Source organism: Macaca nemestrina, chromosome 12, assembly GCF_043159975.1.
Source record: "Macaca nemestrina isolate mMacNem1 chromosome 12, mMacNem.hap1, whole genome shotgun sequence".
In the NCBI taxonomy this organism is placed as follows: Eukaryota; Metazoa; Chordata; class Mammalia; order Primates; family Cercopithecidae; genus Macaca; species Macaca nemestrina.
The window spans coordinates 9139730-9167201 of record NC_092136.1 but is presented as its reverse complement, the minus strand read 5'-3'; the positions used below and the strand labels follow the sequence as shown (position 1 = coordinate 9167201).

Below are 27472 nucleotides of genomic sequence, written 5' to 3'. Positions count from 1 at the left end.
CTCCCGAGTAGATAGGACTACAGGTACGCGCCACTACACCCAGCTAATTTTTGTATTTTTAGTAGAGGCGGGCAGCTATCTGTTTTCTGTAGCAGACTGGGGAGTCGCTTTTAGTAGATATCAGCTGGGCTCTGAGGCCAGACTATCCATGTGACCTGAGCAAGTAAGGGAGCCCAGCCTCCTGGGGCCTCTTTCCTACATCTGTAAGGTCCTTGTGAGGATCCAGAGTTAAGACATGAGGCCAGCCCTGGTGACTCATGTGTGTAATCCCAGCACTATGGCAGGCAGAGGAGGGAGGATTGTTTGAGCCCAGGAGTTCCAGACCAGCCTGGTCAACACAGGGAGATCCCCTGCCAGCCAGGCGTGGAGGGCTGTACCTGTGGTTCCAGCAACTTGGGACGCTGAGGTGGGAGAATTGCTTGAACACAGGAGTTGGAGGCTGCAGTGCTCTGTGATCTCACCGCTGCACTCCAGCCTAGGTGACAGAGCGAGACCCCGTGTGGAGAAAAAAAAAAAAAAAAAAAAGTTAAGGCACATAAAGCACTTAAACCACAGGTGGCCCCTGGGAAGCTCTGGGGTATAGAATCTTTCCTCTGGTTTGGATTTGGGGCTGTGACCCCTGTGTACTGGGAAGATGGGACGGCCCCCGACTCTGGGAGGCTGTGAGGGCTTCTGTCCCCAACAGCGTGGCAGGCAGCGCAGTTCTGGCTCTGGGGAGCGAGGGGCCTCCAGCGAACCCGAATCCAGGAGGGGTGTCTTCCTGCGGTAGCCCCGCCGGCCTGGGCTTGCCTTTCCTCCACCTTCCTCTTTCCGCGAAGGAGAAACAGATCCTGAGTTCAAAACTCCAGAGCTGAAAGTCCTGTCTTGGATCCTGCTGGAAAGAGTAAGCAAAAGCCTGTTTTTGTTGAGAAAGTGACTCGGCAGCCATCCAGAGCTCTCTGCCTGCAGATGGGGCCATTCTCCCATGGAGCCGACCCGACCCGCTCAAAGCTGCCCCAGGCACCGCAGGTTTGGTTCGTGCACGCTGGGACTTACCAACCGCACCCGGAAAATCGGGGCCACTTCCAAATGTTTCGCTTCGCTGCCGGCTGGGAGCCACACCAGGCTCTCGCCTGGGATCAATTGCACAGTCCTGGCTTTGGGGAGCGGGAGGCGGCGAGCGTGCTCCCCTACCCCTTCCTCGCCAGTGTGTCTGGGTTGAGGTGGGGATGGGGAGTCCTGGGGTTCGAAAAAGGATGAGGGAGGAGAAAGAGGAATTGTTAGGAACTGGTGAACTTTCACAAACTTCCACAAACCCTATTGTAAATGCCTTCAATTAACTGGGATTTTTTTTCTTTACTGGTTGGTTGATTTGATTGAGACAAGGTCTTGCTCTGGCACCCAGGCTGGAGTGTAGCGGCACAATCGTAGCTCACTGCAGCCTCGACCTCCTGGCCTCAAACGATCCTCCCACCGCAACCTCTGTAGTAGCTAGGACTACAGGTGCTTGCCACCAAGCCCGGGCTAATTTTTAAAAATAGAGATGGGGTGAGGTCTTGCAATGTCGCCCAGGCTGGTCTAGAACTCCTGGACTGAAGAGATCCTACCCCTTGGTCTCGCAAAGTGCTGGAATAACAGGCTTGAGCCACCTTGTGGTTTTTTTTCTAAATTCTGAAAAGCATGCATATTCATTGTTAAAAACTTTTTTTTTCCCCAAAGAATCCAGAAACAGGCCGGGCGCGGTGGCTCAAGCCTGTAATCCCAGCACTTTGGGAGGCCGAGACGGGCGGATCACGAGGTCAGGAGATCGAGACCATCCTGGCTAACACGGTGAAACCCCGTCTCTACTAAAAAATACAAAAAACTAGCCGGGCGCAGTGGCGGGCGCCTGTAGTCCCAGCTACTCGGGAGGCTGAGGCAGGAGAATGGCGTAAACCCGGGAGGCGGAGCTTGCAGTGAGCTGAGATCCGGCCACTGCACTCCAGCCTGGGCGGCAGAGCGAGACTCCGTCTCAAAAAAAAAAAAAAAAAAAAAAAAAAAAAAAAAAAAAACTAGCCAGGCGAGGTGGCGGGCGCCTGTAGTCCCAGCTACTCGGGAGGCTGAGGCAGGAGAATGGCGTAAACCTGGGAGGCGGAGCTTGCAGTGAGCTGAGATCCGGCCCCTGGGCGACAGAGCCAGACTCCCTCTCAGGAAAAAAATAAAAAGAATCCAGAAACAGATAGGCAGTGTAGCGCATTGGTTAAGAAGCAGGACTGTGGAACCTGCTCCTTCGGTTTGAATCTCAGCTCTGCCACTTACTGACTTTGTGATCCTGGGCAAGTTACTTAACCTCTCTGTGCCTCAGTTTCTCCATTTGTAACATGGGCATCATAATAGAACCTACCACATAAGGTTGTTGTGAAAATTAGTCTGCAAAGGAGGTGGAACAATGCCTGAATGCGAGTTGTTTTCTGTTATCAGATATACAAGTGAATATTCCTCTCAACCTACTGTCCCTTCCACCTCTGAACATCTCCCATCTCCCATTTCTGTCAGGCATGAATTTGTACCCTTGAAGATACATGTACTAAGGTACATCCATGACACCCACATACTTACACACACACATACACACACACATACACACGTTCTTACAGAAATGGATTTAATAGTGGCTGGGTGTGGTGGCTCATGCCTGTAATCCCAGCACTTTGGGAGGCCGAGGTGGGTGGATCACCTTAGTCAGGAGTTCGAGACCAGCCTGTCCAACATGGTGAAACTCCATCTCTACTGAAAATATGAAAATTAGCCACGTGTGGTGGTGCGCACCTGTAGTCCCAGCTACTTGGGAGGCTGAGGCAGGAGAATCACTTGAACCCAGGAGACGGAGGCTGCAGTGAGCCGAGATCACGCCACTGCACTCCAGCCTGGGCAACAGAGTGAGGCAGAGTGTCTCAAGAGAAAAAAAAAACAGGATTAATACTCTACCTATTCTGCTTTTGTTTTTTTAAGTAACTTAATCACATCTGTAAAAACTTTTACAACATTACATGTAACCACCTCCTGGCGTGTGATAGCTTTGCAATAAATATTTGATGAGGGAATGAACCAATGAATGAATGAATGAATTTTAGAATATTGTGAGCCACAGAACTATAAGATGAAAAGGAATCTTAGAGAATGTCTTGTCCATTCTCCTTGCCACTGCCAATCTCTCCTCAGTGGCAGTGCTGGCTGGTCATGGTCCAGTCTCTCTGGGAAGACTCCGTTTCTGGAGCTCACATTCTCAGGAGCCTTTCCGCCTTCTTTCCTCCTAGGTTAGCAGACATGTTAACAAGCAAAAGATCTGAATGTAAACCTGGTGGTTTTTGACTGAGTGTCCCTCAAATTTCTCAGTGGTCACTTTATTTTTTGTGTAATGTTTTAGTCTTATATTGCTATGTAACAAATCACTATAATTTAGTGGCTTCAAATGACACCCATTTATGAGCTTACAATTCTGCAGGCCAGAAGTGCCAGCTGGGTTCTCTGATCAGGCTCTTAGGAGGCTGGAACGAAGCCTCCTTTCTGGAGGCTCTGGGGAAGAAATCACAGCCAAGTTCATTTCAATTGTTGGTTCGATTTAACTGCTTACAGCTGTAGGATTTATGTCTCCATTTCCTTACAGGCTGTTAGTCAAGGGACACCCTCAGATCCTAGAAGCTATCTATATTGCTGGCTAAGTGGCCTCCTCCATCTCAAAGGAACATCTTCCTCACATCAAATCTCTCCCATGCTTTGCATCTCCAACTCCCGGTCTTTGAGCTCTAGACCCAGATTTAAATCTCATGTAATTAGACCAGGCCCTCCCAGAAAAATCTCTCTGTTTTAAAGTCAAGTGATTGGGAGGCCGAGACGGGTGGATCACGAGGTCAGGAGATCGAGACCATCCTGGCTAACACGGTGAAAACCCGTCTCTACTAAAAAATACAAAAAACTAGCCGGGCGAGATGGCGGGCGCCTGTAGTCCCAGCTACTCGGGAGGCTGAGGCAGGAGAATGGCGTAAACCCCGGAGGAGGAGCTTGCAGTGAGCTGAGATCCGGCCACTGCACTCCAGCCCGGGCGACACAGCGAGACTCCGTCTCAAAAAAAAAAAAAAAAAAAAAAAAAAAAAAAAAAGTCAAGTGATTTGGGACCGGAATTACATCTGAAAAATCCGTTCACAACACCTAGATTAGTGCTCAAATAACTGGGAGAAGGTTTGTGTTCACCCAGGTCAGGAATTTGACGGATCATCTTGGAGTTCTTCTTCCCACATATAGTTTTATTTATTTATCTTTTTCCGAGGCAGAGTCTTACTCTGTCGCCCAGGCTGGAGTGCAGCGGCGCCACCTCAGCTCACTGCAACCTCTGTCAACTGTGTTCAAGCAATTCTCCTGCCTCAGCCTCCGGAGTAGCTGGGACTACAGGTGTGTGCCACCACACCTGGCTAATTTTTGTACTTTTAGTAGAGACAGGTTTTCTCTATGTGGGCCAGGCTGGTCTTGAACTCCTGACCTGAAGGGATCTGCCCACCTCAGCCTCCCAAAATGCTGGGATTACAGGCATGAGTCACCGCACCTGGCCCACATATACTTTTTGTTGAAGTATCACACACATGCAAAAATGTACAAGGCTCAGTTTGACAAATTCTCACAAACTGTACACACCCATTAATCAACATACTGGTCAAGAAACAGAACATGATCAGCCTCCAGAAGCCCCGCCCCACCGTGTCTTCCTCACTCCTTACCCTCCCCTAAGGGAATCACTATCCTTATTTCTAATGCCACAGATTACATTAGCCTGTTTTTGAGCTTTATATAACTTGAGCTACATAGTTTTGTAATTTATACTGTTTGTGAGATGCACTCACATTGTCATATGTAATTTAGTTCGTTCTTTGTGTATAACAATCCATGGTACGAATATACTACTTGTGGTAGACGGAATAATGACCCCCAAAGATGTCTGAATCTTTATAGATTTTCTGTAAATATATATTTATTCCAAAATTAAAATTATTTTTAAAAAGCAAGGTATGCAGTAGAATCAGATACTTGCAGAAACCAATATCCAACAAAAAACCATACCCAGAAAATATATCTATATCGGCCGGGCGCGGTGGCTCAAGCCTGTAATCCCAGCACTTTGGGAGGCTGAGACGGGCGGATCACGAGGTCAGGAGATCGAGACCATCCTGGCTAATACGGTGAAACCCCGTCTCTACTAAAAATACAAAAAACTAGCTGGGCGAGGTGGCGGGCGCCTGTGGTCCCAGCTACTCGGGAGGCTGAGGCAGGAGAATGGCGGGAACCCGGGAGGCGGAGCTTGCAGTGAGCTGAGGTCCGGCCACTGCACTCCAGCCCGGCGACAGAGCGAGACTCCGTCTCAAAAAAAAAAAAAAAAAAAAGAAAATATATCTATATCTATATATAATATAGATATTACTAGAAATCGGTAAGTAATCCCTGGAATCTCTAAATGTTACCTTCTAAGGCAGAAGGGACTTTGCAGATGTAAGTAAGGATCTTGACGGAGGATTACCCTGGATTATCTGAGTGGGCCCAGTCCAATCACAAGGGTCCCTTTAAGTGGCAGAAGAAGGTCAGAGAGAGAGACCTTTGGAGATGCTGTGTGCTGCTGGCTTTGAAGACAGAGGAAGGACCCACAAGCTAAGGAATGCAGGCAGCCTCTAGAAGCTGGCAAAGGCAAGCAAACAGATTCTCCTGTGGAGCTTCTGAAGGAACACAGCCCTGCCCACACTCTGACATTAGCTTAGTAACACACGTTAGGCTTCTTACTTCCAGAAGTGTAAGATAATACATTTGTGTTGTTTTATGGCACTAAATTTGTAGTAATCTGTTACAGCAGCAATTGGAAACTAATACAGAAACTTTACCAATTTTTTTTTTTTTTGAGACAGACTCTCGCCCTGTTGCCCAGGCTGGAATCCAGTGGCGCAATCTCAGCTCACTGCAACCTCCTCCACCTCCTGGGTTCAAGTGATTCTCTGCCTCAGCCTCCCGAGTAGCTGGGAGTACAAGCGCGTGCCACCACGCCCAGCTAGTTTTTTGTATCTTTAGTAGAGGCAGGGTTTCACCGTGTTAGCCAGGATGGTCTCAATCTCCTGACCTTGTGATCCGCAGATCTCAGCCTCCTAAAGTGCTGGGATTACAGTCGTGAGCCACCGCGCCCGGCCTACCTATTTTACTGCTGAAGGACACTGGGCTTTTCCCAGGTTGGTCTGTTACAAATAGTGCTGCTATACATATTCTTGTACATTTCTCTTGGTGAGCAAACACACCTGTCTTTCTTTTCTTTCTTTTCTTTCTTGCTTTCTTTCTTTCTTTCTTTCTTTCTTGCTTTCTTTCTTTTTCTTTTCTTCTTTTCTTTCTTTCCCTCCCTCCCTCCCCTTTCTTTTCTTTTCTTTTTCCTTCCTTCCTTCCTTCCTTCTTTCCTTCCTTCCTTCCTTCCTTCCTTCCTTCCTTCCTTCCTTCCTTCCTTCCTTCCTTCTTTCCTTCCTTCCTTCCTTCCCTCCTTCCTTTGTATGGAGACAGTATCTCACTATGTTGCCCAGGCTGATCTTGAATTCCTAAGCTCAAGCGATTCTCCCACCTCAGCCTCCCAAAGTGCTGGAATTACAGATGTGAGCCACTGTGCTGGGCCCACGCTTGCATTTCTGTCAGATACATACCTAGGATTGGCATTGCTGGATCATAAAGTATGGGTGTGGTTCTCTGTAATAGAAGCAAGCAGTTTTCCAAAGTGGTTATGCCAATTCACACCCTTATCAGAAGCATATGAGTTCAGCTTGTTCCACATCCCTAGTAACACCTGGTATTGTCTGTAATTTAATTTTAGCCGTTATAGTGAGTGTGTAGTGATATTGTACTGTGATTTCCAATTCTCTGATGTCTTAAGGAATGAAAAATATTTGCATGAACTTACTGGTATTTTGGATAGCTTGTTTTTTGTGAAATGCTTATCCAAGACTTCTGCCAATTTTTCTACAGGATTATCTTTTTTCTTATTGCCTTACATAAGAATTTTTTTTTTTTTCTTGGCCAGGCGCGGTGGCTCATGCCTGTAATCCCAGCACTTTCGGAGGCTGAGGTGGGCAGATAACTTGAGGTCAGGAGTTTGAGACCAGCCTGGTCAGCACGGTAAAACCCTGTCTCTACTAAAAATACAAAATTAGCTGGGTGTGGTGGTGTGCACCTGTAATCCCAGCTGCTTGGAAAGCTGATGCAGGAGAATTGTTTGAACCTTAGAGGCAGAGGTTGCAGTGAGCCGAGATCATGCCACTGCACTCCAGCCTGGGCAAAAAGAGTGAGACTCCATCTCAAAAAAAAAAAATTATAGGCCGGGCGCGGTGGCTCAAGCCTGTAATCCCAGCACTTTGGGAGGCCGAGACGGGCGGATCACGAGGTCAGGAGATCGAGACCATCCTGGCTAACACGGTGAAACCCCATCTCTACTAAAAAATATAAAAAACTAGCCGGGTGCGGTGGCAGGCGCCTGTAGTCCCAACTACTCGGGAGGCTGAGGCAGAAGAATGGCGTGAACCCGGGAGGCGGAGCTTGTAGTGAGCTGAGATCCTGCCACTGCACTCCAGCCTGGGCGGCAGAGCGAGACTCCGTCTCAAAAAAAAAAAAAAAAAAAAAAAAAAATTATATATATATACCCATGTATATATTTTTTTCTGGATAAAATTTATTTTCTGAATATTAGTTTTCACAAATATATTCTGTTAGCTTATCTTCATAAAATTTTGAAATAAATGTATATTTATTCTTCTATAAATGTATAATTATAGAAAAGTTGCAAAGATAGTACAGACAGTTCCTGTATCCACTTCACCCAGTTTCCCCTCATGTTATCATCTTAAATTACCTTAGTACATTTGTCAAAAGTAATAATTTAAGATTGGTAATTTACTATTAACTAAACTAGAGATTTATTTGGATTTCACCAGTTGGTATATCCCATTACATTTAGTCATTATATCTTCTTGGTCTCCTTTGATCTGTGGCCGTTTGTTAGTCTTTCCTTATTTTTCATGACCTTGACAGTTCTGAAAAGTATTGGTAAGGTATTTTGTAGAATGTCCCTCAATTTGGATTTTTTTTTTCTTTTTTGCCCAGGCTGGAGTGCAATGGCATGATCTTGGCTCACTGCAACCTCTGCGTCCCGGGTTCAAGTGATTCTCCTGCCTCAGCCTCCCAAGTAACTGGGATTACAGGCATGCACCATAACGCCTGGCTAATTTTTGCATTTTTAGTAGCGATGGGGTTTCACCGTGTTGGTCTGGCTGGTTTTGAACTCCTGACCTCAGATGATCAACCAGCCTGGCTTCCCAAGGTTCTAGGATTACCAGCGTGAGCCACTGTGCCTGGCCTCAGTTTGGATTTGTCTGATGGTTTTCTCATGATTAAACTGGGATTGTGGATTTGGGAAAGGAGAACCATGGAGGTGATATGAGCTTCTCATCATATCATATCATATCATACCATATGAGGGCATATGTGATGTCAACATGACTGATTACTGGTGATGTTGAAGTTAATCCCTTGGTTAAGGTAGTGTCTATCACGTTTCTCCACTGTAAAAATAATGTTCTCTTTCCATATTCTTTTTTTACTTTTAAATTTTAATCTATTTATTTATTTATTTTGAGATAGGTTATGAGACTGGCTCATTTTTGTACTTTTGGTAGAAATGGGGTTTCACCATGTTGCCAAGGCTAGTCTTGAACTCCTGGGCTGAAGCAATCCACCCACCTCAGCCTCCCAAAGTGCTGGGATTAAAAGTGTGAGCCACTGTGAGCTGCCTCTTTCCATATACTATTATTTGAAAGTGAGTCCAGTCCGCATTCAAGGGGAGGGAAACTAACTTTCATCTCCTGAGGAATGGATTTTTTTGTTTGTTTTGTTTTGTTTGAGATGGAGTCTCCCTCTGTCACCCAGGCTGGAGTGCAGTGGCGTGATCTCGGCTTACTGCAATCTCCGCCTCCTGGGTTCAAGCAATTCTCTGCCTCAGCCTCTTGAGTAGCTGGGATTACAGGTGCCTGGCTAATTTTTGTATTTTTAGTAGAGATGGGGGTTTCACCATCTTGGCCAGGCTGGTCTTGAACTCCTGACCTCGTGATCCACCCACCTTGGCCTCTCAAAGTGCTGGGATTACAGGTGTGAGTCACTGCTCCCAGCCAAGGAATGGAATATTCACACATATTGTTTGGAGTTCTTCTGTAAGAAAGACTTTTTTATTAAATCATTTATTTATATAGGCTCATGTATAATCATGTAGTTTAAATACTTTGGGTTATAATTCAACGACGTTTTTCCTTTATTTAGTAGATACTACATTCTTTACCTTATTTCCCAAATTGCTCCAACTTTGGCCATTGGGAGCTCTTCCACATTGCCTCCTGTGTCCTTTGACCTTCCTCCATCTTCTTCTCTTTTTATTTTTTAGCACTGCCTTAATTTCGGCACTGAGGTGGTACTGCAGAGAAAAGCAAACACACTCCAGAACCCGTGCACTGGATCCAGGAGTGGGTGGTGGAAAGGGATGTGGAGGGAGGGGTCTGAGCTCTAACACTAAAGACAGAGACTTAGGAGACCGGGAAGGGGTGTTTATGGAAAGTCAGGGAATTTACCTCCCCGAGGGGAGGAATCCTGTGTCATCCATCTTTGTGTCCCCTCCCCTGGGCTCAGAACAGTAAACCACGGGGTGAACAAGGACCATTCCACTGCCTCTCCCAGGTTCTCCAACTCTGTGGCTTACTATGGCCTGGCCATGGACCTGCAGAAGTTTGGGCTCAGCCTTTACCTGGTGCAGGCCCTGTTTGGAATCATCGACATCCCGGCCATGCTGGTGGCCACCGCCACCATGATTTACATGGGCCGCTGGGCCATGGTGGCCTCCTTCCTCATCCTGGCCGGGCTCATGGTGATCGCCAACATGTTTGTGCCAGAAGGTGAGTCACCCACTTCTGCCCTTGCTGCCCACCAAGAACTGGGAACCTCTGGGGTCTGATAGACAACAAATTTCACGTGGCAACAATGCTGAGGGGTGTGTCTCCGGATCTGAAAAGAAAGCAACTGTTAGGCTGAGAACGGTGGCTCACACCTGTAATCCCAGCACTTTGGGAGGCCAAGGCGGGCAGATCACCTGAGGTTAGGAGTTCCAGACCAGCCTGGCCAACGTGGTGAAACCCCGTCTCTACTAAAAATAAAAAAAAATTAGCTGGGTGTGGCGGTGTGCACCTGTAATCCCAGCTACTTGGGAGGCCGAGGCAGGAGAATCACTTGAACCTGGAAGGTGGAGGTTGCAGTGAGCCAAGATCGTGCCATTGCAATCCAGCATGGGTGACAGAGCAAGACTCCACCTCAAAGAAAAAAAAAAAAAGAAAGAAAGAAAAAGAAAAAGAAAGCGACTGTTGATTACTAGAGTTTGTATTAAGCACTTAGTGCCCAGTGGCAATTAGGGGCAGGTGGAAGCCTTGAGCCTTGGCCCTCAGAGCTTCTACTGTGTGGCCAGGGAGGTTAGACAGGTGCATCTAAGTGGCTGGAGAGCACAGGAGCTGGCTCCGTGTGGCCAGCATTGTGTGCGGCCCCCGAAGTCTGAGCAGGCAGCATGTCCAAGGGTTGAGAAGTTAGGATTCAAACCTCAGCTGGACTGGCCCTGGAACAGTGGTTTGCAAACCTGGCTAAAATGACCTTCACTGGGAGCGCTTTGAAAACTCCCAGGGCCCGGGTGCTCCATACCAGTGCCCTGGGAATCTCAAGGAGTGGGACTTAACCCTCAGTATTTTACAAACTGTCCAGTGAGTCCAGCAAGACGTCAGGTTTGAATAGCAGCAACATAGAGCATGTGATAAGCCCTTTGCCCATTGTGACTGCAGCCTTGGCTGTGGGCAGGTTGTCCAACTTCTCTGTGCCTCGGCTCTTTACCTGTAAAAGTGGATAAATGTTATTATTGGTATCTTGACCTATTTTCTTCCAATCTTTTTTTCCTATTTATAGATTTGTATTTAGCATAGTTGAGATCATATTTTACATGTTTATATATACAAAAATGTAAATAGGATACATATATCTATGTATATATGTGCATGTGTACATATATATAATGTGCCCTTCTTTCATTGTATGTTGAAACACACACATGCTTTTCCATGTTAGCACAAATGTTTCATGGACCTGATGATCACTCATCGCCCAGACTGGAGTGCTGTGGTGCTCACTGCAACCTCTGCCTCCTAGGTTCAGGTGATTCCCCTGCCTTAGCCTGCAGAGTAACTGGGATTAGAGATGTGTGCCACCATGCCCGGCTAATTTTTGTATTTTTAGTAGAGACAGGGTTTCATCATTTTGGCCAGGGTGGTCTCGAACTCATGACCTCAAGTGATCTGCCCACCTCGGCCTCCCAAAGTGCTGGGATTACAGTCATGAGCCACTGTGCCTGGCCTCATGGACCTGATTTTTTTTTTTTGAGACGGAGTCTCGCTCTGTCACCCGGGCTGGAGTGCAGTGGCCGGATCTCAGCTCACTGCAAGCTCCGCCTCCCGGGTTTACGCCATTCTCCTGCCTCAGCCTCCTGTGTAGCTGGGACTATAGGCGCCCGCCACCTCGCCCGGCTAGTTTTTTGTATTTTTTAGTAGAGACGGGGTTTCACCGTGTTAGCCAGGATGGTCTCGATCTCCTGACCTCGTGATCCGCCCGTCTCGGCCTCCCAAAGTGCTGGGATTACAGGCTTGAGCCACCGCGCCCGGCCTGATTTTTTATTACTATATGATCCTTCCTTCCTTCCTTCCTTCCTTCCTTCCTTCCTTCCTTCCTTCCTTCCTTCCTTCCTTCCTTCCTTCCTTCCTTCGTTCCTTCCTTCCTTCCTTCCTTCCTTCCTCCCTCCCTCCCTCCCTCCCTCCCTTCCTCCCTTCCTCCCTTCCTCCTTTCCTCCCTCCCTGTGTTTCTTCCTTCCTTTTTCTTTCTTTTCTTTTTTGAGACAGAGTCTCATTCTGTGGCTCAGCCTGGAGTACAGTGGCACAATCATGGCTCACTGCAGCCTCGACCTCCCAGGCTCAAGCAATCCTCCCACCTTAGCCTCCTGAGTAGCTGGGACTACAGGTGCATTCCACCACACCTGGCTAATTTTCTGTATTTTTGTGTAGAGACAGGGTTTGCCATGTTGCCTAGGCTGGTCTCAAACTCCTGGGCTCAAGCGATCTGGCTGCCTTGGTCTCCCAAGGTGCTAGGGTTATAAACGTGAGCCACTGCACCCAGCCTAGATAATGTTTCATCTGGATTGGTGTTTCTAACTCTGGCTTCACAATAGAATCTCTTGGGAACCTTTAAAAAATACCCAAATTCAAGCCTATCTGCAGTCGGTCTTGCTAGAGTGGGTATTGAGTAAGACCCAGGTGTGAGTGTTTTATAAAATCTCCGTACCTGATTCCAGTGTGCAGCAGCCAGTGCTGCCATCCAGCCAGAGAAGGCACCATCATTTCCTTGACTGCTGCCCCAATGTTGGATGTCTGAATAGGGGTTTTGCTATCTATAAACAACAGCAGGATAAGCATATTGAAAATGAGGGCAATGGGCTGGGCGCGGTGGCTCATGCTTGTAATCCCAATACTTTGGGAGGCCGAGGCGGGTGGATCACCTGAGGGCAGGAGTTCGAGACCAGCCTGGCCAACATGGTGAAACCCCGTCTCTACTAAAAATAAAAAAATTAGCTGGGCATGGTGGTGCGCACCTGTAATTCCAGCTACTCAGGAGGCTGAGGCAGGAGAATCGCTTGAACCCAGGAGGCAGAGGTTGCAGTGAGCCAAGATTGTGCCACTGCACTCCAGCCTCAGTGACAGAGTGAGATTCTATCTCAAAAAAAAAAAAAAAAAAAGAAAAAAAAAGGAAAAGAAAGAAAATGAAGGCAATGGCAAACATTTAATGGGCACTTTGCATCCCTGGCATCATGTCCAGCTTACACCAACCCCATGAAGCAGGTGCTGCTATTTTCCTCTTTTTTTTTTTGAGACGGAGTCTTGCTCTGTCGCCCAGGCTGGAGTGCAGTGGTGTAATCTCGGCTCACTGCAAACTCTGCCTCCCGGGTTCACACCATTCTCCTGCCTCAGCCTCCTGAGTAGCTGGGACTACAGGTGCCCGCCACCACGCCCAGCTAATTTTTTGTATTTTTAGTAGAGACGGAGTTTCACCGTGTTAGCCAGGATGGTCTCGATCTCCTGACCTCGTGATCTGCCCGTCTCGTCCTCCCAGAGTGCTGGGATTACAGGCGTGAGCCACTGCGCCCGGCCAATCTTCCTCATTTTACCGATGAGGACAGGGAGATGCAAAGGGGGTAAGAAACAGTGACCAAGGTCAGCCAGCGGGGTGAGAGCTGCGATTTGAATCCAGGCCTGACTCTAAAGCACCTGCCTACCCAGCAGGACTTGGCAGCAGATGCAAATAAGGGAGCAAGGAGGCAGAAGTCAGAGAAGGGCAGTTGGGGGACTCCTGCGTCCCAGAAACAGTTGGGAAGGGGAGATGGTGGAAATCCTGGTTCTTCTCTGGGTTCTGAGTGGGCTCTGCCTCTTCCCCCGGGCCTATCCCCTCCTGAGGCTCCGCCCCTCTCCACTGCACCCTGGCCCTCCCCCTCCTCCCTCCCTCCTCAGCTCCACCCCACTCCCCTGTCTAGGCATGCAGATCCTGCGCACGGCCCAGGCAGCGCTGGGCAAAGGCTGCCTGGCCAGCTCCTTCATCTGCGTGTACCTGTTTACAGGCGAACTGTACCCCACAGAGATCAGGTGGGTGCATGGGGGGAGACGCTGCAGGTTGAGACCTGCTGGGCTCACTGAGGCAGGATCCCCGGTCCCTCCTGTCCTCTGACACTCAGGGCATGGCTCTCTTGGGCCCCTGGGGGTGCAGGTCGCTGCACTGACCCATCCACACACCTCCCACAGGCAGATGGGGATGGGCTTCGCCTTGGTCTACGCCCGCCTTGGGGGCCTGGCGGCACCCCTGGTTACCACACTTGGGGAGTACAGCACCATCCTGCCGCCTGTGAGCTTCGGGGCCACCGCAGTCCTGGCTGGGCTGGCTGTCTGCTTCCTGACCGAGACCCGCAACGCACCCCTGGTAGAGACGATCGCAGCGATGGAGAGAAGGTGAGGGGCCTCCAGCACCAACAGGTCGAAAGTTACAGGAAATAACTGGGGGGCAAATGGGGTGCTCTCCTCACTCCTGCGCATCGGAAACATCCTGGCTGGATGCACCAGAGCTGTGAGATGCCTCCCCCACCTCTATCTACAATGGCTTAGCTTTCCCCAAGAATGGACCCGATCATGAAGGTTTTAAAAAGAATAAACTGTGAACCAGGAAACACGTGGGTTGGAAGTGAGAACTGGCAGAGAAGTGGGGAGAGGACAGCAGGGGAAACTGAAGCAAACACAGGCCCCCGTGGTTGCTGTGCAGGCTTCAAATTTGGTTCTGGGCTTCCTCCCAACAGAAAGGGAGACCCCATTCATGACTACTCTTGGAGAGGAAAACGAATACCAGCCCCTCAGGAGAGCGAAGCTTTCCATTTTCCTCAGCATTTAGCACTAGGAGAGGTTTCTCTTCTCTTCTTGGCCTCTTTTTTTTTTTTTTTTTTTTTTAGATCATCTTGGCTTCAAGTGTGGGTCTCATTAGAAAAGTCACTAAGGTAACAGCAATGCCCTGGACAATGTTTCTAAAACAAACGCAAGAGGGGATTTGATCTGGCTGCTGCTTGCAGCATTTCTTAGCAACAGTGGGCTCAGGGAAGACCTTTAGTTTGCGGGAATGGTGACAGGGACAGTAGCAGGGCCCGTGTGTAACCCTCTCTGAAGGTCGGCTTGATCCCAAAGGTGGACCCATCCGTACCCAGTGGCCTGTATAGGTGCTGTGTTTGCAACCCTGAAATGACTCCCATCAACACCCCATCTCTAACCTGAGCCATGGGCCAAGGTTGCACTGTAAGAAATCAAGGATATATTCTTTGGCTAGTCCTATCATTTCTTTTCTTCTTCTTCTTCTTTTTTTTTTTTTTTTTTTTTGAGATGGAGTTTCACTCCGTTGCCCAGGCTGGAGTGTGGTGGCACGATCGCGACTCACTGCAACCTCTGCCTCCCAGGTTCAAGTGATTGTCCTGCCTCAGCCTCCCAAGTAGCTGGGATTACAGGCGTGCACCCTTGCACCTGGCTAATTTTTGTATTTTTAGTGGAGATGGAGTTTCACCATCTTGGCCAGGCTGGTCTTGAACTCCTGACCTCATGATCCACCCACCTCGGCCTCCCAAAGTGCTGGGATTACAGGCATGAGCCATTGCGCCCAGCCCAAGTCCTATCATTTCTGCCTCCAGAATAGACTTAAATCTGTCATTCTCTCTCCAGCCCTGTGTCCATGGCCCTACATCAAGCCACCATGTATTGTCTCTTGTCTGGACAACTATGAGAGCCTCATATCCTCCCCTGTCCCTGTCCACTTTATTCCCTGCAGGCCAAGCGGGGGAAGACAGGCTTCATCTGGGCGCTGAGCAGGGCTTGGAGAGGATGAGGGTGTGGGAAGCAGAGTGGCAAAGTGCATGCATGAGCCAGGTGCTGTGGCTCACACCTGTAATCCCAGCACTTTGGGAGACTGAGGCGGGTGGATCACCTGAGGTCAGGAGTTTGAGACCAACCTGGCCAACATTGCGAAACCCCGTCTCTACTAAAAATACAAAAATTAGCCAGGTGTGGTGGTGTGTGCCTGTAGTCCCAGCTACTTGGGAGGCTGAGGCAGGAGAATTGCTTGAACCCGGGAGGTGGAGGTTGCAGTGAGCCGAGATCGTGCCACTGCACTCCAGCCTGGGTGACAGAGCAAGACTCCGTCTCGGGTTGGGGGGGGGGGGAGTGGGAAGATTAAGTCAATTGACTAAAATATTATAAATAGAAGAGTTAAAAAGCAGGGATAGAAACATTGATAAAACAGTATGAATGCTGAAAAAAATCCAAATATGGAACCAGCTAAAAGTAGACGGGAGAAATGGGCAAGATATGAAACGATTAAAACAAGAGGATAACAGGCCAGGCATGGTGGCTCACACCTGTAATCCCAGCACTTTCGGAGGCAGAAGCAGGCGGATCATGAGGTCAGGAGTTTGAGACCAGCCTGGCTAACACAGTGAAACCCCGTCTCTGCTAAAAATACAAAAATTAGCCGGGAATGGTGGTGCGCCTGTAGTCCCAGCTACTCAGGAGGCTGAGGCAGGAGAATCGCTTTAACCCAGGAGGTGGAGGTTGCAGTGAGCCGAGATTGCACCACTGCACTCCAGCTTGGGGCGACAGAGCAAGACTTCGTCTCAAAAAAAAAAAACAAAAAAACAAAAAAACTAAGATAATTCAGTGGGAAAGCAGTTATCAGTGTCCACAATGCAAAGATAAAAATAAATAGAAGCAATTAGAACATAAATCATTTCAAAGACTAGAGGGTTCTTTTTTAAGGCAATAGGCCAGGCACAGTGGCTCATACCTGTAATCCCAGCACTTTGAGAGGTCGAGGCGGGAGGATCGCTTGAGCCTAGGAGTTCAAGACCAGCCTGGGAGGCCGGGCGCGGTGGCTCAAACCTGTAATCCCAGCACTTTGGGAGGCCGAGACGGGCGGATCACGAAGTCAGGAGATTGAGACCATCCTGGCTGACACGGTGAAACCCCGTCTCTACTTTAAAAAATACAAAAAAAAACTAGCTGGGCGAGGTGGCAGCGCCTGTAGTCCCAGCTACTCGGGAGGCTGAGGCAGGAGAATGGCGTGAACCCGGGAGGCGGAGCTTGCAGTGAGCTGAGATCCGGCCACTGCACCCCAGCCTGGGCGGCAGAGCGAGACTCCGTCTCAAAAAAAAAAAAAAAAAAAAGACCAGCCTGGGTAACATAGCAAGACCCTCATTTCTATCCCCCACCCACCAAAAAAAGGCAAAATTGGATCTGGTCAAATAATAGAAAGCCAGTGGGGTAGCCTTGGACTATTTGGGACTGAGGGGGCCTCAAAGTCCAGGCAAGCCCCCCCGCCACCCTCAACCTGCCCTGACTTCTTGAAAAGCCAAACAGGGAAGGGCAGGAGTGGCTCAGAGCCCCAACCTTTGCCCCTCCCTGCCTCCTGGGGTGGGAGAAGAAGGGAGCTAATAGTGCCCAGTCCCTGGGGGTGTCTGCTGGCCCCTGTTCTCCAGCCAAGTGACCTCGGGCACATGTCCAGCCTCTAGGTCCTCATCTGTAAGACTCTTCGTTGAACTCCTTGACCCTGCAGCTCTTTCAAGTCTGTCTCCAGACACGCCAGCCTCTGCCAGCTGCGAGACCCCAGGGATAGAGCAAGGAGGGAGCTGGAGGGACAATAGGAGGGTGGCCGCCAGGGTGCCCGAGATAATCCGGAGGAGGGGCCGCTGCAGCGTTCACCTCCCTTCTGGCTTCAGGAGGGTGGAGCTGCACCCTGTGCATATGGCACCACCCTCCCCACGACATGCACACCGCCTGCCCCTCACCACTGCCTTCTGCCTTTTCATTTCTACAGGGCCAAAGAAGCCTCTTCCAAGAAACATGTAGAAGAGAAGAGTGAAGAAATTTCTCTTCAGCAGCTGAGAACATCTCCCCTCAGAGAAACCATCTAAGCTGCCCGGAGCCTGGTGCTTGCTAGCAGCACCTGAGCCGATGTCCAGACGGCCCCCTGGGGGCTTCTCCTGGAAGCCCCTGGGGATACTGGTACTGAACTGGAGGAAAGGTCGCTGAAAACATGTGGCTCCTATAGAGAGCCACCCACAAGCCAGGGCTGCTTGGAGGGAAACTCCCACCAGAAACAGCCAATCTGCGTTACAAATGCATAGAAAGCCAGGAGAAGCCAGTCCCAAGGACCAAAGGAGAGACTGTTTTCCTTTCCCATCCCCAATCTGCCCCTTAAAATGTCTCTGTATTAGTCCATTCTTGCACTCCTATAAAGAAGTACCTGAGATTGGGTCATTTATGAGGAAAAGTGGTTTAATTGACTCACGGTTCTGCAGATTGTACAGGAAGCATGGCTGGGAGGCCTCAGGAAATGTACAATCATTGCAGAAGGCAAAGGGGAAGCAAGCACGTCTTCACATGGCTGGCAAGAGAAAGAGAGATATTTTATTTTCTTCAAAAATTAAAGTAAAGGCTGGGTGTGGTGGCTCATGCCTGTAATCCCAGCACTTTGGGAGGCCAACACAAAAGGATTACTTGAGTTCAGGAGTATGAGACCAGCCTGGACAAAATAGCAAGACCCTGTCTCTTCAAAAACTTTAAAAATTAGCCAGGCATGGTGGTGGACACCTGTAGTCCTAGCTACTTGGGAGACTGAGGTGGGATAATTGCTTGAGCCAGGGAAGTTGAGGCTGCAGTGAGCCGAGATCATACCACTGCAACTCCACCTTGGGTGACGTAGTGAGAACCTGTCTCAAAAATAAAAGAATAAATAAAATAATAGTCATTCATGGCGAGGCGCTGTGGCTTAAGCCTGTAATCTCAGCACTTTGGGAGGCTGAGGTGGGTAGATCATCTGAGGTCAGGAGTTCAAGACCAGCCTGGCCAACATGGCGAAACCCCATCTCTACTAAAAATACAAAAATTAGCCAGGCATGGTGGCGTGCACCTGTAATCCTAGCCACCCAGGAGGCTGAGGCAGGAGAATCACTGGAACCCCAGGGGCACAGGCTGCAGTGAGCCGAGATTGCACCACTGTACTCCAGCCTGGGTGACAGAGCAAGACTCCATCTCAAAAAATAAAATAAAATAAAAATAAAATAAAATAAAATAAAAATAAAATAAAATAAAATGTTTTGGGGCCGGGCATGGTGACTCATACTTATAATCTCAGCATTTTGGGAGGTTAAGGCGGGCAGATCGCTTGAGCTCAAGAGTTCGAGGCCAGCCTGGGCAACATGGTGAAACCCTGTCTCTAATTCAAAAAGAAGAAAATGATTTTGAGGCCAGGCAGTGGCTCACGCTTGTAATCCCAGTGCTTTGGGAGGCAGAGGCGGTTGGATCACTTGAGTCCACGAGTTCGAGACCAGCCCAACCAACATGGGGAACTCGTTTCTACAAAAAAAAAAAGATACAAAAATTTTAAAATAATTGTTTAATTATGGTATTTCTAGGTGCAGTGGCTCGGGCTTGTAATCCCAGCACTTTGGGAGGCCGAGGCAGGCGGATCACCTGAGACCAGCAGTTCGAGACCAGCCTGGCCAACTTGGTAAAATCCCATCTCTACTAAAAAAACAAAAATTAGCCAGGCATGGTGGTACACACCTATAATCCCAGCTACTTGAGAGGCTGAAGCACGAGAATCGCTTGAACCTAGGAGGCGGAAGTTGCAATAAGCCGAGATTGCGCCACTGCACTCCAGCCTAGGCAACAGAGAAAGACCCTATCTTAAAGAAAAAAAAAATGTGGTGGCATGGAGTCTGTAGTCCCAGATACTTGGGAAGCTGAAGCAGGAGGATCACTTGAGCCTGGGAGGCAGAGGTTGCAGTGAGCCAAGATCAGACCACTGTACTCCAGCCTGGGTGCCAGAGTAAGACCTTGTTTTTTTGTTTTGTTTTGGTTTTTTTTTTTTTGAGACGGAGTCTGGCTCTGTCGCCCAGGCTGAAGTGCAGTGGCCGGATCTCCGCTCACTGCAAGCTCCGCCTCCCGGGTTTACGCCATTCTCCTGCCTCAGCCTCCTGAGTAGCTGGGACTACAAGCGCCCGCCACCTCGCCCGGCTAGTTTTTTTTTTAATTTTTTAGTAGAGACGGGGTTTCACTCTGTTAGCCAGGATGGTCTCGATCTCCTGACCTCGTGATCCGCCCGTCTCGGCCTCCCAAAGTGCTGGGATTACAGGCTTGAGCCACCGCGCCTGACTTGTTTTTTGTTTTTTTAAAAAAGTTTTTGGGCCGGGCGCGGTGGCTCAAGCCTGTAATCCCAGCACTTTGGGAGGCCGAGACAGGTGGATCACGAGGTCAGGAGATCGAGACCATTCTGGCTAACACGGTGAAACCCCGTCTCTACTAAAAAATACAAAAAACTAGCCAGGCGAGGTGGCGGGCGCCTGTAGTCCCAGCTACTCGGGAGGCTGAGGCAGGAGAATGGCGTAAAAACCCGGGAGGCAGAGCTTGCAATGAGCTGAGATCTGGCCACTGCACTCCAGCCTGGGCGACACAGCGAGACTCTGTCTCAAAAAAAAAAAAAAAAAAAAAAAAAGAATAAACCCTAAATCTAAAAGTGGTTCATCGTGCCTTGCAGGTCAAATCAGTCAGGTGAATCCTTTCCAGAAGGTTTTCAATTTACTTTGCCCAGATCCATCAAAGGAATCACTTTCCACGGCAGCTACAGCCTTACAAAAATGTCTTTTTTTTTTTTTTTTTTTTTGAGATGGAGTCTTGCTCTGTTGCCGAGGCTGGAGTGCAGTGGCACGATCTCAGCTCACTGCAACCTCCGCCTCCCAGGTTCAGGCAATTCTCCTGCCTCAGCCTCCCAAGCAGGTGGGATTACAGGCGCCCACCACATCCGGATAATTTTTGTATTTTTAATAGAGACAGGGTTTCACCATGTTGGCCAGGATGGCTTCGAACTCCTGACCTCAAGTGATCCGCCCGCCTCAGTATCCCAAAGTTCTGGGATTACAGGCCTGAGCCACCGCGCACGGCCACAAAATGTATTTCTTAAATAATAAAACTTAAGAGTTGAAATTATTCCTTCACCTGCTGCAGAATGGATGTTGTGTTCACAGGCGTGAAAACATTCATCTCCGTGCGCATCTCCATCAGATGTCTCGGGTGACCAGGTCCATTGTCAATGAGCAGTCATGTTTGAAAGGAATCTTTTTTTTCTGAGCAACAGGTGTCAACAGTGGGTTTAAAAAGATTTAGCAGGGCCTGGTGCCGTGGCTCATGCCTGTAATCCTAGCACTTTGGGAGGCTGAGGCGGGCAGATCACGTGGTTCTAGGCTCTAGATTTAGTCTCTACTGTCTAACTAGGTTGTCACTGCCACATGTAGCTATAGACATTTTTTTTTTTTTTTTTTTTTTTGAGACAGAGTCTCGCTCTGTCACCCAGGCTGGAGTGCAGTGGCCGGATCTCAGCTCACTGCAAGCTCCGCCTCCCGGGTTCATGCCATTCTCCGGCCTCAGCCTCCCGAGTAGCTGGGACTACAGGCGCCCACAACCGCGCCCGGCTAGTTTTTTTTTTTTTTTTGTATTTCTTAATAGAGACGGGGTTTCACCGTGTTAGCCAGGATGGTCTCGATCTCCTGACCTCGTGATCCGCCCGTCTCGGCCTCCCAAAGTGCTGGGATTACAGGCTTGAGCCACCGCGCCCGGCCTAGACATTTTTTAAATTAGTTAAAACTACATGAAATTTAAAATGTAATTCCTCAGCTTCTCTAGCCCCACTCCAAGTGTTCAGTAGCCATATGGGGCGGGCAGCTACCGAATCTAGCGGCACACATCTAGAACATTTCCACCACTGCCCTCCTCTCGCGGCTTCTGCTCCAGCGTTGGTCCTACTGAGTCACTGGCACAAAGACTCCCTCGTTTGCAAGAGAAGCCCCACTCCTAAAGAGTCCTAAATGCTTTTAACACATAAGGTAATGCATGATGAATATGACTGTTATGGGTGATGTCCTACCATTCTAGACGGAAGTTCTGTGCAAGAGAGGATGACTATGCAGAATTGCAAAAGAAGGAAAAAAGTTTAAATAATGTGTCCATTGTTATCTCCTTGGGGCCACCCTTCTTGTGTTCCCAGGACTACTTCTCTCTTAGCAAGCACTCATTCAAGGGCAAGCCAAGGTCAGTTGTCATACAATCCTAGCCCACACCCAGCTCACTCAGGAGAGGAAACCCAGCCAGGTCTCCTGGCTCCCCAGCCAGGGCTGTTCCTAGCACACTCCTCCCTTCTCACAGCCGTCAGCAGGTCTCAGAAGGCTATGGTGAGGATTATAATACAGCCCCACTGAGCAGAAAGGGAGCAACTGAGATGCCCAAGTCCAAAGAAAGGCAGTTCACCAGAGTGGTCCCACCCTGCTGCTGGCTTCAAGTAAAGGGGCCCTCTGGCATTAGCTGGGAACAACTGTGAACACAGCCGGCTTCATGGGCGGGCAACCTGTGCAACTGCATAGAGCCCCGAGTTCAGAAGAGTCCCACACTTGGTTCATGTTCTGCTTGAACTCCTGGCCTCAAGTGATCCACCTGCCTCAGCCTAGAAGAAAAAAGGAAAAAATCTTTGTGATCTTGGGTTATGCAAAATTTCCTAGGAAACAAAAAGCACAAACCATAAAAGAAAAAATGATAAACTGGATTTCATCAAAATTAAAAACATCTCTTCAATGGCTGGGTGCAGTGGTTCACACCTGTAATCCCAGCACTTTGGGAGGCGGAGGCGGACAGATCACTTGAGGTCAGCAGTTCAAGACCAGCCTGGCCAATGTGGTGAAACCCCATCTCTGCTAAAAGTACAAAAATAGCTGGGCGTGGCAGTGGGCACCTACAGTCCCAGCTACTAGGGAGGCTGAGGCAGGAGAATTGCTTGAGCTCGGGAGGGGAAGTTTGCAGTGAGCCGAGATCGCATTACTGCACTCCAGGCTGGGCAACAGAGCGAGACTCCGTTTAAAAAAAAAAAAAAGAACAAGAAAAAGGCCTCTTGGGTCAGGTTGAGAGGCTTAGTCTTCATCCTAAAAGTAAGAGGAACTCACTGACAGGGTTCTAAGGGGACGAGGAATGCTGACATGATCAGACTTAAATTTTAAGCAGATGACAGTGGCCTCCATAGGGAGAACTATGGGAGGGTGGGAACAGTCATGGCACACAGGGCTGCCTAAGGAGTAAAGATAACTTGGGGGAGGTGGCCAATAAGGTGCCCATCCCAGCTGCTGTTATTATTCCCTCTGAGCTCCCACCACCTTCACCACGGGTCTAACTCAGTGCCTCAGACATAGTAGTAACTCAATAAACAGTTGCTAATAGGTTCAAAGTTCAGAGCTTCGGATTTTTTTTCAGACAGAATCTTGCTCTGTCACCCAGGCTGGAGTACAGTGGTGCAGTCTTGGCTCACTGCAACCTCCACCTCTTGGGTTCAAGCGATTCTCCTGCCTCAGCCTCCTAAGTAAGCTGTGATTACAGGCACCCGCCACCATGCCCAGCTAATTTTTGTGTTTTTAGTAGAGATGGGGTTTCCCATGTTGGCCAGGCTGGTCTTGAACTCCTGACCTCAGGCGATCTGCCTGCCTCGGCCTCCCAAAGTGCTGGGATTACAGGCGTGAGTCACCGTGCCCAGCCCAAGCTTTGTTTTTGTTTTTTTTTTTTTTGAGACGGAGTCTCGCTCTGTCACCCAGGCTGGAGTGCAGTGGCAGGATCTCAGCTCACTGCAAGCTCCGCCTCCCGGGTTCACGCCATTCTCCTGCCTCAGCCTCCCGAGTAGCTGGGACTACAGGCGCCCGCCACCTCGCCCGGCTAGTTTTTTGTATTTTTTAGTAGAGACGGGGTTTCACCGTGTTAACCAGGATGGTCTCGATCTCCCAACCTCGTGATCCGCCCGTCTTGGCCTCCCAAAGTGCTAGGATTACAGGCTTGAGCCACCGCGCCCGGCCCAAGCTTTGTTTTTTTAAATCTTGCCTCCCACAATGCAGAAAGCCTTAGTTTCAGATAACAGCATGGGGAAGAAAGAAAATTTGGGAGGAAGAAAATTTGAATAACAACAATATTGATGTTGGCAAGGATGTGAAGAAAAGGGAACTCTTTTTTTTTTTTTTTTTTGAGGCAGAGTCTTGCTCTGTTGTCCAGGTTGGAGTGCAGTGGCGTAACCTCAGCTCACTGCAATCTCCACCTCCCGGGTTCAAGCAATTCTCCTGCCTCAGCCTCTTGAGTAGCTGGGATTACAGGCGACTGCCACCACGCCTGGCTAATTTTTTTTTTTTTTTTGAGACAGAATCTCACTCTGTTGCTCAGGCTGGAGTGTAGTGGCATAATCTTGGCTAACTGCAACCTCTGCCTCCCTGGTTCAAGTGATGCTCCTGCTTCAGCCTCCCGAGTAGCTGTGATTACAGGCAACCGCCATTGTACCCGGCTAATTTTTGTATTTTTAGTAGAGACGGGGTTTCACTATGTTGGCCAGGCTGGTCTCGAACTCCTGACCTCGTGATCCACCCGCCTCAGCCTCCCAAAGTCCTGGGATTACAGACGTAAGTCACGTGCCTGGCCACGCCCGGCTAATTTTTTGTATTTTTAGTAGAGACGAGGTTTCACCATGTTGGCCAGGCTGGTCTCAAACTCCTGACCTCAGGTGATCCACCCGCCTCAGCCTCCGAAAGTGCAGATTATGCACTCTTAACACAACCCAATAACACTCATCACACCAAAGGAGGCCATGCTGAAGCCGGTGCCATCAGAAACAGGAAGAAGGCAAGGATGCCTACCGTGATTCAACAACGATTCCAAGGTTTGGTTCAATGCACCAAGACAGGAAAATAAAATGATTAGTATCAATATTTGAGAAGAAGGGAAAAATATATTTTTATTTGTAAATGTTATTATAATCTAGGAAATCTGAGATTCTCCTAAAACATTAATATTAATAAGAGAATTTGGTCAAAGTGACTGGTTGCAAGAAATATGTCCAAGGCTGGGAGTTGTGGCTCATGCCTGTAATCCCAGCACTTTGGGAGGCTGAGATTGGTGGATCACCTGAGGTCAGAAGCTTGAGGCCAGCCTGGCCAACATGGCGAAACCCCATCTCTACTAAAAATACAAAATTAGCTGGGTGTGGTGGTGGGCACTTGTAATCCCAGCTACTCGGGAGGCTGAGGCACAAGAATCGCTTGAATCTGGGAGGCAGAGGTTGCAGTGAGCTGAGATCACTCTACTGCACTCTAGCCTGGGCAACAGAGTGAGACACTGTCTCAGAAACAAAAACAAAAACAAAAACAAAAACAAGCCAGGTGTGGTAGTGCATGCCTGTAGTCCCCGCTACTTAGAAGAGTGCGGTTGGGGGATCACTTGAACCCAGGAGACTGAGGCTGCAAAGAGCTTGATCACACCACTGCACTCCAGCCTGGGCAACAAAGCAAGATCCTGTCTCAAAAAAAAAAAAAAAAAAAAAAAAAGTAAAATGCTTCAACAGTTTTGGGAAGTTACTGTAAAGCTACTTGGGGCAAACACTACCAAGTGCTTACTTAGTATTAACTCCTTTCTTAGTAACAAAATTTGTATATTGATGGGGTAGCAATGTGTTTCCTCAATAATATTACAATGTAACTTATAAGAAGGCTTTCCCAGCCTCCTTTAAAGATATGGCTATTAAAAAAAATAATAAAAACAAACAAATAAATAAATAAATAAAGATATGGCTATGTGGCTAAAGTCTAAGCAAAAGTGGTTGAGAAGGATTTCTAGAAAGACTCCTCTTCAAAAATGGATAAACAACGGTTTGCAAAAGTCATTTTTTTGTTTCTTTTTTCCATTTTCATTTCATTCCTCTTTTCACTCTCTTTTCTTGTTTATTTGTTTTTCAGTTTTATTTGCCCTTTCTTCTTCCTACTTTCTGCTACCTGGAATGGAATGTGAATCTGATGGCTGGAATTCCAGAAGCCATCTTGTACTCTGAGGTGACTGTAAGGATGGAGATTAATTCGAGGACAGTGGAGCAGAAAGATGGAGGCCTGATGAACGTGAAGCCATCATTTTAGCCCTGGGCTACCTATCTCTGAAATTATTTTACCTGACAGAAAAATAAAATTCTGTTTTGTCTCAGCTACTATTGTTTTAGGACTTGGCTATGTCACAGATCTAAAACCCACTTAATTTACTCCTGCAATCAAAATATTATATTGACACAGAAAAGATAACAAATAAATCAGTGGGATAAAACAGAAAATCCAGAAACAGATTCAAGTATTTATGGGTACCGGATACATGAAAGATCACAATTCAAGTCAGTTGGAGAAGAATGTTTTATTTACTAAGTATAACTGCTGACATGCTGGCTGTTTGTCAGGAATAAAAAAAAGCTAAATCCTTCCTCACATCACAAACAAGATTAGTTCTAGGTGGATTAGCAAACTAAAGGCAAAACGTAAGTAAAATTAATAAAAAAAAAATTAGAAGAATATTTTCATAAGTTTAGGTCGAGGATACCTTATTATACAAAGCAGGAAACCTAAAACCATACAGGAAAATAATTGTACAATGTTGTGTAGAAAAAAAAACACACACACACAAAGCTAAAAGACAGGTTGGGAAAAATACGTATGTAACACATTTGCTATCCATTAGTTACTGCTGATGGTGGGAAACTGCAAACATTTTCCATAAAGAGCCAGATAGTAAACATTTGAGGCTTAAGGGTGTGAAACCTAAAAGAGGTTCATGATGGATCCGGAATGGCTAACTAGGCCTAAATTCAAAATACAGCCAAGCAGCCATTGGCTGACTAGAGGTCACAAGTACTTCAGTTTTGTTTGCTTTCTGAGACACGATCTTGCTCTGTTGCCCAGGCTGGAGTGCAGTGAGGCGATCATGACTCACTGCAGCCTCGACCTCCCGAACTCAAGCAATCCTCCTGCCTCAGCCCCCGGAGTAGCTGAGATCACAGGAACCCGCCACCACCGCCGGCTAATTTTTTGTAGAGAAGGGGTTTCACCGTGTTGCCCAGAATGAACTTGAACTCCTGGGCTCAAGTGATCCGCCCGCCTCAGCCTCCTGAAGTGCTGGGATTACAGGCGTGAGCCACCGCACCCGGCCTGGGACGGGCATTTTTAAGGCTCCTGATACATATTGCTGAATTGTTTTCTAGAAACGCTCTACCATCCCACCAGCAGAGTATGACTCCTACGGTAGAGATTTTTGGCTCAAAGAATTAGGATGTATTTTAAGGGGAGAACCCTCTTCTCATCTTACCCCTAACCTCTATCCTTGAGTGACCCACCTTCACTCCCAAGCCTCCAGTCACCCACTGGGAATCTCTACCTGGAAATCCCAGAGGCACTCAAACTTAACGTGTCCACAACTAAATTATTATCTGTCACCTTCCCACCTGATATCCCCCAAAATGCCCCAGATTCAGAAAACATACCCATCACTGTGGCTGGCACCACGGTGATAATCACGATAATAACCATGGCAACCAGATTCCTCACTGAAGCCATTCTTTTAGGATGAACCAAGGGCACAACAGGCAGAGATGACAAGGGGAATGGAGAAGGGGGTACAGTAAGTTTGAGACAGTTGAAGGCACGCGCACGACAGCGCCTGCGCACCACGGAACAGGGCAAAACGGTGACGAACATGCGCCACTGAGCTTCACCGAGCAGCCGATGCCCAGAAAACAGGTATCCGCACACAGACTCAGTTTCCGTGTAGGTAACCCTGGGGCGTTGCGGGTCGCACCCGGCTTTCTCGCCCAGTGAGAAAGAACTGCGCAGCTGCCGACTGGCTGGCCGCCAGGCGCGTGCGTAGAGACGCCCACA

General features: G+C 48.4%; 2 protein-coding genes and 2 long non-coding RNA genes across 10 annotated transcripts in view; 2 read left to right on the top strand and 2 right to left on the bottom strand.

Moving 5' to 3' along the window:
• Positions 1-18012, top strand: part of SLC22A20 (solute carrier family 22 member 20) — a 29258-nt gene extending 11246 nt beyond the window's left edge. Inside the window, exons 7-10 of the mRNA XM_011720783.3 lie at positions 9745-9959; positions 13673-13781; positions 13938-14141; positions 17533-18012. Of these exons, the coding sequence (XP_011719085.2) occupies positions 9745-9959; positions 13673-13781; positions 13938-14141; positions 17533-17629 (625 nt within the window). The 3' untranslated portion in view covers positions 17630-18012. The remainder of the gene's footprint in view (positions 1-9744; positions 9960-13672; positions 13782-13937; positions 14142-17532) is intronic.
• On the bottom strand, positions 733-9487 carry LOC105469563 (uncharacterized). 4 transcript variants are annotated; one of them, XR_011610491.1, is made up of 6 exons: positions 9353-9487; positions 9137-9225; positions 6675-6717; positions 3454-3534; positions 1036-1218; positions 733-871 (listed from the first exon to the last, which is right to left on the bottom strand). It is a non-coding gene; the product is annotated as an uncharacterized lncRNA (long non-coding RNA). The 4 variants fall into 4 exon arrangements; XR_011610490.1 differs by lacking the exon at positions 3454-3534; XR_011610492.1 differs by lacking the exon at positions 6675-6717.
• LOC112424564 (uncharacterized) lies at positions 10076-27456 on the bottom strand. 4 transcript variants are annotated; one of them, XR_011610489.1, is made up of 8 exons: positions 27079-27455; positions 21640-22212; positions 20715-20842; positions 18981-19073; positions 18007-18102; positions 13929-14704; positions 12430-12535; positions 10076-10935 (listed from the first exon to the last, which is right to left on the bottom strand). It is a non-coding gene; the product is annotated as an uncharacterized lncRNA (long non-coding RNA). The 4 variants fall into 4 exon arrangements; XR_011610486.1 differs by having other exon boundaries at positions 20715-22212; positions 27079-27456; XR_011610487.1 differs by having other exon boundaries at positions 14025-14704; positions 20715-22212; positions 27079-27456.
• LOC105469820 (DNA polymerase alpha 2, accessory subunit) overlaps positions 27195-27472 on the top strand; it is a 39436-nt gene continuing 39158 nt past the window's right edge. The window contains exon 1 of the mRNA XM_071074300.1: positions 27195-27334. The gene's annotated coding sequence lies outside the window, so the exon portion shown is untranslated. The remainder of the gene's footprint in view (positions 27335-27472) is intronic.